Raw genomic sequence first — 9,922 nt, forward strand, 5'->3', positions numbered from 1 at the left:
ACCCTGAATTGATTTTTTGTCAAAATAAAGTTTAATTATAATCCGATCTAAAAGTGCTATGACAAAACTGTTTATATTTTTTGTATCTGTTCGTATTAAGCATTGTCTTCAAGTTGGTTGTATTAAAAAAAAGTTGTCAAAAATTAAGTTCAGGGTCCTATTTTTACTATTTTAGAAAATACAGGATCTATTTTGTCATTTAACAAAACACAGGGTCCAATCTATAACTTTTGCAAAAACAGAGTCCAAAATAGTATTTATTTATTTTTTTTGTTGTTGTTGTGTCACTAATTCCTGAATTAAATAAAATATAAAAAACAAGGAAAAGAATAAAAGCCAAAAGAATAAAAAACACAATCAGCTTTTGTTTAATGAGGAACTGAATAGAGAGAGCGAGGGCTGGTGATTTCTGCGCCACTAATTTAATCTTTTTTTATTTATTTTTTATTTTTTTATTTTTTGGCTTTTGGTTTTTCGGGCGGGAGTGATATGATTCAGCTCTTGGGTGGAGGCGCATGGAGATAACGTACGCATCACCAAGCTTGAATGAACTCGTAGAAGAAGATTCAACCATGCGGACCACCACCCGCCCCCTCAAGATTATCCCCTTGCAGCACCCTTCTACGACGTCCTCTTCCTCTTCGCCCTCCGTTTCTACACCTGCTTCTCTTTTCCTTAAATGGACCTCCAAGCTTCAGCGCATGACCTGGATCGATTGGCTTGATCTCTTTCTACCTTGCTCCCGTTGGATTAGGAGCTACAAATGGCGCGAGTATTTTCAGATCGACGTTATGGCTGGTGTCACTATTGGTATCATGCTTGTTCCTCAGGTAATTTATATGTTTGTATCTGTAGTGCTTTGTTGTTTGGTTGGTGAGAAAATGAACGAAATAAGAAAAGAAACGGAGGTTTGACTGAATTAATTGTGTAAATACTTTGGCCAAGTTTAATTTGGTTTTTTAGTGGTCTGTTACTTTTTTATTGTCTTTTCAGAAATGGAACTTTTTTTTCCTCCGATTGATCAAAGAAAATGACTAAAACATTTGCTTTATGGTCTCCAAGACCAAAAAAATAAAAATGAACTTCTGGGTTTGACGTATGTAATTATCCTAGAATAACTTCGTTTAGTTTTCTTCATTCCTCGATATCCAAGCAATTTAGCCTTTATTTGGTTTCCATCCTACTTATCATATGATTTATTGATTTATCTATGTATTTTGGTTTCTCTCTCTCTCTCTCTCTCTCTCTCTCTCTCTCTCACTCTCATTTGGTAACTATTTTCATTATCTTTCTACTGTATTTTATCAAGCTTTTTTTTTTCTTTCTTTCTTTTAATTTTTTTACTGGGATGTTAGTACATTCTTATCCTAGTTCCGCACTCTAAGATTAATTATGATAGTCATAAATCCAATATTTAGATTAATTATGATAGTCATAAACCCAATATTTAGATTATTGACATAGTCTTGCTGAAACTTGATTATCATTGATTTGGTTCAACTGCTTATTAAACTGATAATTTTATTGATTGTAGAGCTTAACTGTTTAATGATGGATTGATTCGATTTGCTTAACTATTTGATTGATTCAATTGCTTAACTATTGACGATTTTATAGCTGTTTGCATCAATACTCTTATAAATAATGGTCAGGCAAGATTTCATTTGGAGTAATTGCCGTGAGTTTTCTAGTAATTGACCCCTTGTTTTTTTTTATTTTTATATAAATATGGGCAGGCAATGTCTTATGCAAAATTAGCTGGGCTTCATCCAATTTATGGACTTTGTAAGTGAAACTATCACGTATTTCTGTATTTATTTACTTTTATATAATAATATAAACTGAAGCTATCACCATTTATTGTATTTTTCTCTAACTATTATTTTCGTGGTAAACTTTAAAATATTTTGGTTCTCAAATCTGTTTCTTTCTGGTTTTACTATCTTCCCAATTATCTTTTTGTCACTTAGTGTCATAAATGTTGAATACACTACCTCTTGGATATGGAAGATTTATTATTTTACATTCTCCCTGATATTAATATGTTACTTTGGTTTTGCAAGGAAGATTCTGGTTTTGTGCCTTTATTTATCTATGCCATATTTGGGTCATCACGTCAGCTTGCTGTTGGTCCGGTGGCCTTGGTTTCTCTATTGGTCTCTAACGTGTTAAGTGGAATTGTTGATTCCTCTGATACGGAATTATATACAGAAATGGCAATATTATTAGCACTCATGGTTGGCATATTAGAATGCACAATGGGGCTCTTGAGGTATTCTTGTTTATCTTATGCTAAGTGTGTAATACAATTTATGTCATTTATGTAAGTAAATATGCAACATCGTGGGTTGCATTCATTATCAGACACCTAGAAAGTGATTTGTTCATAGGGTAACTCTAGCTAATACTTGTTGTCAGTGGTGATCCAGGAAATTGCAGTCTCATAGCTCTGCAGGATGAAAGATTGAACCATGTAGGGTAGAAGTATAAGAATACATAAGAATACACACAAAATCAATTTTAGCTGTTATTGGTTATTTGTTGAGAAGTCTTTTGGTACTTTAAAAATAAAATTTTGAAAATTAAAATGAACTTCTGAATCTACAGCATGCTTATTAGGTAGATACAGTCTTAATGACCAACTTTTTACTCTTCGTGTAAGTTGCTGAAATTAATAACTTGTATATGCATCAATGTGGTCATAAATATAAAAGATAACTCATGTATATATCTTGAAGATGTAAGTAACATGTGCATGCCTTTTTTTTTTTGAAAACTGTGCATGGGTGCATGACTATCTTGATTGTTGCCTTTTGAGCTCTTTACTGAAGTTTCTTCTTTCCCCCAGGCTTGGATGGCTTATTCGATTTATCAGTCACTCTGTCATATCTGGATTCACTACTGCGTCAGCTATTGTAATTGCCTTATCTCAAGCGAAGTACTTTTTGGGATATGATATAGAACGAAGTAGCAAGATTGTGCCGCTGGTTAAGAGCATTATACAGGGAGCAGATGGGGTATGCTACATTCACTGAAATGATATAATCTTAATAGAGTATATTATGATATATTATTCCTATTTGAATATGAGATTGCAGTATTTCTAGAAGAATGTTTCTTGTATTATGATATATTATTATTCATTAAGTGATCGTCAACCATCTTACATCCACATATCTTCTTTATTTACTGCTCATGTTTCGTTTCATTGTTGTTATCACTTGCTATGTCAGTTTTCTAATCTTTGGAGGTTCTTGCATTTGCAGTTTTTATGGCCTCCTTTTGTAATGGGATCAATCATTCTTGCAATACTTCTTGTCATGAAACATTTGGTATGAACTTATCCTGTGTTTTTTGATTGGATTATGCCTCCATGATTGTTTTTGGCTGTAATTTTGCCAAAATTTACATTTAGGGAAAATCAAGGAAGTACTTAAGGTTCCTTAGAGCAGCCGGTCCTCTCACGGGAGTTGTTTTGGGCACAGCCATTGTGAAAGTATTTAATCCATCTTCTATATCATTGGTGAGGTTAAAAGTTGAAAAGCATCATATTTACATTAATTACTGTGCCTTTAATGATGAGAAGTTCTCCTCTAATTACATACTTTAGTAATGAATCGTCTAAATTTTCCTAAGTTCTGTAAACTCTGTCAGACATCCCTACTCAATGCTCATGAATTTACTCTCTAGAATATCTGGAGAGAATCTAAAGTCATCATTCTCAAAACATGATACTCACTGATTACCTAGCTAGCAACCTTTGTTTATATAGAATATGTAACTGGTGGATAAATTTCAATGAACTCGACTTTTAGAAAATTGATAGTAAGAACTTATTAATCTTGCTACAGAGAAAGGCCACATGAAAGTTTTATCAAATATCAAAAGTTGCGTTTTAGCATAAAATTGGCATGGTTGCTGTCAATTAGCTGATGGCTGCCAAGAACCTTACTCTGCTTTATTTGATGCATTTTTTTTTTGGGCATCACTTTTGGAAACAAAAGAAAAGGACATTCTGTTTCTTGTCTGAATCCTTTGTAAGATTGAATTTTCTTTTTTCCTAGTTATAAATTAAGCTTTTCTTTCCATGTGAAGTCACTCTGGTACGTTTTTAGCGATACTGTTAATCAAGAATTTGTGATTCTTCATCCTTGTATGATTATTTATGTACACTCTAAATCATTTACTAGCGTCTACTGAAATCTCTTGCAATCAATAGTGAATATGAATCACAGTAGCTTTGAGTTCAGTATGTACTCTAGGGATGATTAGTATGTTGCCAGAATCAATGAACATAGGTGTCAAATGGCCTTTTAGCATTAGATGGGGAGTTTCAAATCCAAGATACTACTACAGGACTGTGAAGTTTCACATGTTATGTGCTTGTATTATAATGGTCCCACTTTGGGTGCTCTTTGTCCCACTTTTGTATGTTTCTTTTCGATTCTGTATAAATTTGTTTTCTGAAGGAATTAGCCAATATCATCTAAGTCAATAACAGTATGGTCGGTGCTGATTGATTGTCATATTCTTAATAGGTAGGAGGTATACCACAAGGCCTTCCAAAATTTTCTATTCCCAAAGAATTTGGATATGCTACGTCTTTGATCCCCACTGCATTTCTCATTACAGGGGTAGCAATACTGGTAAGAGAATTTGTGTAGATTACTGCAAGTTAAGTTTCTTTTCTTTCTAGCTTTGACTATCATGAAATTACAAGTTTCATGAAACTCAATTTTGTACATTAGGAATCTGTGGGTATTGCTAAAGCCTTGGCAGCAAAGAATGGATACGAGTTGGACTCAAATCAAGAGGTATGCTTTTTAGATGAATAGAACTGCATACAACTACTGATCTTTACTGCATGCTAGATGAAAGGGCTGCATTTAATATAACAGTGCTTCTCTATTTTCCTCTCTCAGTTGTTCGGTCTTGGTGTTGCCAATATTTTTGGCTCTTTTTTTTCTGCTTACCCCTCAACAGGTGAGATTTTAGATTTATAGTATGACGGATATTCCAATTTCTTCTTTAATAGCTTAATTATAATCAGCATCATATACTGTGATGGATTCAACTGTTTCTCTTTTTTTGGACATAATTTGTAGGTTCCTTTTCTAGATCAGCTGTTAGCCATGAAAGTGGGGCAAAAACAGGATTAGCTGGTGTTGTTACAGGAATCGTAATGGGGTGTGCTCTTCTGTTTTTGACTCCATTGTTTAAATACATACCCCAGGTTTTGTTCTGTGATAATGATTTTATTTCTTGACACATGATATATTATTGGCCATGTTTTATAGCATCTCCAATTCATCTCTTTATAACATTGATGGTTCGAAACTTCAAATAGTATTTTTCCTTGTTTTATTATCATAATTTTGTCTTGCCATGGGCAGTTGCAAATTTACAAAACACTGAGGTTATTTTACCCTTTCTATTCGTTCAAAGCTTGTATGTTTCTTGTTTTATCAATTTAATCAAAACACTAACTGTTACTTTTGCATTCTCTTCCAGTGTGCCCTTGCTGCTATTGTGATCTCAGCTGTTATGGGTCTGGTGAGTTTTGTACCATTTCACAAGATGTAGTTTGCGGTGTCTAATTGGTGTCATGAAAATATGCTACATTTGATTTTTGTTTTAAGATCCATCATTTAAGTCTACTTCTGGGCTTAGCCTCCTTAGATGGTGGTTCTCACATACTATTTTAGCTTTATTTGAAAGGAAATTTGAGCTAAGAAAAGCATTATTTGCATAATATTTGTATAGACTGTGCTTTCATGTAACCCATTATGGAAGTATGAGATAGGTGGGGATCCTAGTTTCAAAATAAATAAATAATAAAAATAAAAATTATGGATGTATCAGACTACTTAGACTGTAATTGTTACATTACCTATATTCATCTTGAAATTTGGAGAGGCTTTGGTATTTTGCAGTTGCAGTTTTTTTCGTGCAATGTGCATATATAGTTTTGGAAAAGTTAGGCAATTAATTATGATTCTTTCTGCTGACAATTATTTACCTCATCCTTCTGATATCTAGGTGGATTTTGAGGAGGCTATCTTTTTATGGCGTGTAGATAAAAAAGATTTTCTTCTTTGGATAATTACTAGCACTACAACCTTGTTTCTTGGTATTGAGATTGGTGTCCTTATCGGGGTGAGTACTCCAAACGGTTATATTAGAACATAGAGATACAAATAGTTGCCTACTTGCCTACACAAGCAAGAAAAGTTAGAGAATCAAAATATTGAAAGTTGGCTAACATCATTTGTGATAGAATACATTTCCCAGAATATAATTTGTCTTTAAGTTCTGAATGTTTGGACTACCACAGAATGACAAAAAGTTAACATCTTTTATCTCTCAGCTACTGGCTAGATAAGTCAATTAGATTAGAGAATAAAAACAATCTATCTTATTTCAAATGAAACTTTCTTAAATTACAGCCTAACTGTTGGGTTTACCATTAGTACTGTCAAATTGATCTCCATGAATTAAAGCTCTAACGTTCTAAAACTCACCACTTGATATGGAAGTCTTTTCCCCTGATGTTTTGTTTATTATAATTTTTCTCTTCGGCGACATCTGATAAAATTGTTTATTGTAATTTGTTTTTTATTCTGACTCCTGAAAGCTAATTTTAGTGTACTGGCATTGTAGGTTGGTGTTTCACTTGCTTTTGTCATCCATGAATCAGCAAACCCCCATATTGGTTAGTGAATCAATTGATCCTATTGCTGTACATTTGCAGATTAACCGATGGATTGAATTCATAATTATACATTTTGTTTCTCCACGATCACTCCAGTGTTCCTTATCATTTGTCTGGTCTAAATTACCTTCTTTTTAGTAAATCCTCTTTTCCAGAAACTTGCCATCTGATACTGTTTGTTATTCAATAACTTGTTAATTTAATAAATGCCCTTGTCCCGAGTTTCCTTTCCCTACAAAAGATCCCTCATACTATAATTGCTAACTTTCTAATTTTTGATGTTAAATGCCCTTGTCCCGAGTTTCCTTTCCTTTCAAAAGAGCCCTCATACTATAATTGCAAACTTTCTTATTTTTGGTGTGTGCTGCAGCTGTGTTGGGGCGTCTTCCAGGTACTACTGTTTATAGAAACACCCAACAATATCCTGAGGCGTATACTTACAATGGAATTGTAATTGTACGGATTGATTCACCTATTTATTTTGCAAACATAAGTTACATAAAGGACAGGTAATATATTTCGTCAGCTGGGTTGACCTCCACTCTGTTGGTTTTCTTTCAATGATTGTTTTTCAGTAAAATTGATCCGAATCATCAAAATTTTGTCAGGCTACGTGAATACGAAACTGATGTTGATAAATGTAGTAGACGTGGACCAGAAGTTGAAAGAATTTACTTTGTGATTTTAGAGTTGTCACGTAAGTCTTTCTAATCCTATGCTTTAATTATAATTCTTATGGGAGAATTAGAAAAAAGCTCTGCGAGGTAGAAGAAGAGGCGTTTAGGCACTAACAGAAACTTTGGCATTCTTTCAAATTCTTACTTTTGGTTGCTAACAACCTGTCTGATTCTTCTTACTTTCCAATAATGGTCATGTACTAGCGTTCTAAGTTTTGTTTCAATGCAGCTGTTACGTATATAGATTCTAGTGCTGTTCAAGCTCTGAAAGACTTGCATCAGGAATACAAGATGCGAGACATTCAGGTCAAAACTCCTTTCCCTAAGCAATGTTTGTGGAAACTGCTTTGTATTTGTCAGAAGATGATTAGTCTGTTTTCTGTGCAGATTGCTATTTCCAATCCGAACCGAGATGTTCTGCTCACTCTATCAAGATCAGGTGTAGTAGAAATGATTGGTAAGGAGTGGTATTTTGTGAGAGTTCATGACGCGGTCCAAGTTTGCCTTCAGCACGTCCAGAGCTTAAAAGGGACACCTAGGAGTACAGATGATCCAGTATTGAATGAGAAACCGAGTTTCCTACAGAGGGTGCTAAAACAAAGAGCAGATGATGACTCCTCCATTGCTCAATTGGAGTCTGGTTTCTTCAGATCGCCAGTTTCTGAAGATAGTAACCCTCAATTGGAGCCACTCTTGTCTCGGAAGGCTTAAAATTTGCTGTGATTTTTTTTTCTTAATTTTTTCCTAATTGTTTTTCCTCCCTTGATTGCAATGCTGCCTGTAAATTTTGCAAGGCAGGGTTATAATTCTATCATTTTTGTAAAACTACTCCAGGTTTGATTGTTGTACTGTTATAAACCTGATATTGTATAATATAATAATAAGATCTAATGTAATAATTCTTTAAGCACATAAAACTTATCATACTACCATTCACTATTTTAAAACCCAAGGATTTCTAGTAGAAATTACTCAACTTACAATGGCCTCAATTATACATAACCAAAAACAAAAACTTTAAATTTGAACAAACATTATACAAACTTCTTAGACAATTTAAATACTCATAATAACACGATGCATCTAACAATTTGTGACTAAAAGTAAAAAAATTGTAACTAATTATAAATTACCATTCTTATGTTGTGACTAAAAGGTCCGTGGCTTTGGTAGCCTCGACCATAAATCTCTGAATATAGTCTTTCAGAGGTTTTCCTTGTCGCTGTTTGACTTCGACAATGTCTTCCAGCTGCGATGGTACTAGTCTTGAGGATGAGAATTGTGTGTAGAATTCTCGTGAGAACTCAACCCTGGAGTTGAACCTCCCCGGGGTAAGCTTAAAGTACCACTGTTGGGACGTCTTCAACAGTGTAGCTGGGAATATGCGATAGTGCACATCACCGGTGACCTTCTGGAGGTCAAGTTGCATATCGAAGTATTTGATGTGAGCCAGCGGGTCCTCCCGTCCGGTATACATATTTCATGTCGGCATCTTGAACTTTGGTAGAGGGAGGGCATTTATATATGCCAAGAACGGTGATCTCCTCGACCGATCAAGTTCGAGGTTTGAAGGCTTCGGGCCAGCTATGCCCTGGATCATGCCCCTGAGTTGGTCCAACTGTGCTTGCATAGAAAGATTTGTTGCTGTGGGGACTTGATTGACTGGTCCTTCTTGGGGAGGCTACAAATTTTGAAGAGACAGGGGTTGGCTAGCCATACCCTGGGAGAGTGTATGGTGAAGATCAGTCATACCTTACACACCCTGGTCGGCCATCCCTAAATACGAGAGTGATAACTCTAGGAATTAGAGTTATTTTCACACATTTTTTAACTAAAATTTGCTTAGTTCTTAAGTTTTTTTTAATTAATTTAGTAAGTTTTTAATTATTTTTGAATTTATTAGCTTTATTGTAATTTTATATGTTTTTGTGTGTTTTTATAATTATTTTATTATAATATGTTATGTGGTATTTAATCTTAATTTTATTTTAATTTTCTAATTAATTTTATGTATTTTAGGTGTGTTTAGAAGAAAAAGATTGGGATTAAATTGGAAAAATATTGAAGAAATGGGGCTAAATTACAATTTCAAAAAGAAAATCTGATGAGCCTTTATGCAAATCCCACTCTCGGTCAAAGTCAACAGCCCATCTGGGCCGTCCGTCATCTGATCCAATGGCCCCCATGTGTGCGTGTGCTCCACCCGAAGACAACATCAAGTGGGCGTCAGAGTTCCTCCTGCCAGCCTTCATTCCACGCGGGTCCAGCTCGTCAGCGCCCAACGAACCGCGGCCTGCCACGCGTCTCTCTGGTCCCCAGCCCGTCAGCGCCCCACCAACAGCAACACGCCATGTGGCATCTGCAGAAGAAAAAAAAGAAGAAAAAACTGAGTTGTTAATTGGCTTTTCTCTCAGCCAAATTCCCCATTAAAAAAGCCAAAATTCTTATTTTCTCTCCCACATTTTACACACAAATACCTATTTTATCTTCCCAAGTTATTACACATAAATAAACATTCCTAATTTATTTTTAC

General features: G+C 34.8%; 1 protein-coding gene across 2 annotated transcripts; it reads left to right on the forward strand.

The window, feature by feature from the left end:
- The first annotated feature begins 360 nt into the window (after positions 1-360).
- Positions 361-8,306, forward strand: LOC115705469 (probable sulfate transporter 4.2). 2 transcript variants are annotated; one of them, XM_030632804.2, is made up of 17 exons: positions 361-830; positions 1,737-1,785; positions 2,068-2,272; positions 2,849-3,017; positions 3,267-3,332; positions 3,416-3,523; positions 4,539-4,646; positions 4,749-4,814; positions 4,923-4,983; positions 5,106-5,233; positions 5,512-5,553; positions 6,040-6,156; positions 6,661-6,712; positions 7,083-7,221; positions 7,321-7,409; positions 7,619-7,695; positions 7,777-8,306. In XM_030632804.2, exons 1-17 carry the CDS (start codon positions 516-518, stop codon positions 8,098-8,100), a joined length of 2,115 nt encoding a protein of 704 aa, XP_030488664.2. In that variant the 5' UTR covers positions 361-515; the 3' UTR covers positions 8,101-8,306. The 2 variants fall into 2 exon arrangements, with proteins under 2 accessions (XP_030488664.2, XP_030488665.1); XM_030632805.2 differs by having other exon boundaries at positions 734-830; positions 2,064-2,272.
- Positions 8,307-9,922: the final 1,616 nt, after the last annotated feature.

The sequence above is a fragment of the Cannabis sativa genome, chromosome 1 (genome assembly GCF_029168945.1).
Source record: "Cannabis sativa cultivar Pink pepper isolate KNU-18-1 chromosome 1, ASM2916894v1, whole genome shotgun sequence".
NCBI lineage: Eukaryota > Viridiplantae > Streptophyta > Magnoliopsida > Rosales > Cannabaceae > Cannabis > Cannabis sativa.

What these genes read in the sequence shown, in the direction of transcription:
- LOC115705469 (XM_030632804.2), top strand. Translation starts at nt 516, where the DNA reads ATGGAGATAACGTACGCATCACCAAGCTTGAATGAACTCGTAGAAGAA. An exon ending in TTATACAGGGAGCAGATGGG is followed by an intron (nt 3,018 to 3,266) that starts GTATGCTACATT and finishes TTGCATTTGCAG; the next exon opens with TTTTTATGGCCTCCTTTTGT. An exon ending in ATAAGTTACATAAAGGACAG is followed by an intron (nt 7,222 to 7,320) that starts GTAATATATTTC and finishes AAATTTTGTCAG; the next exon opens with GCTACGTGAATACGAAACTG.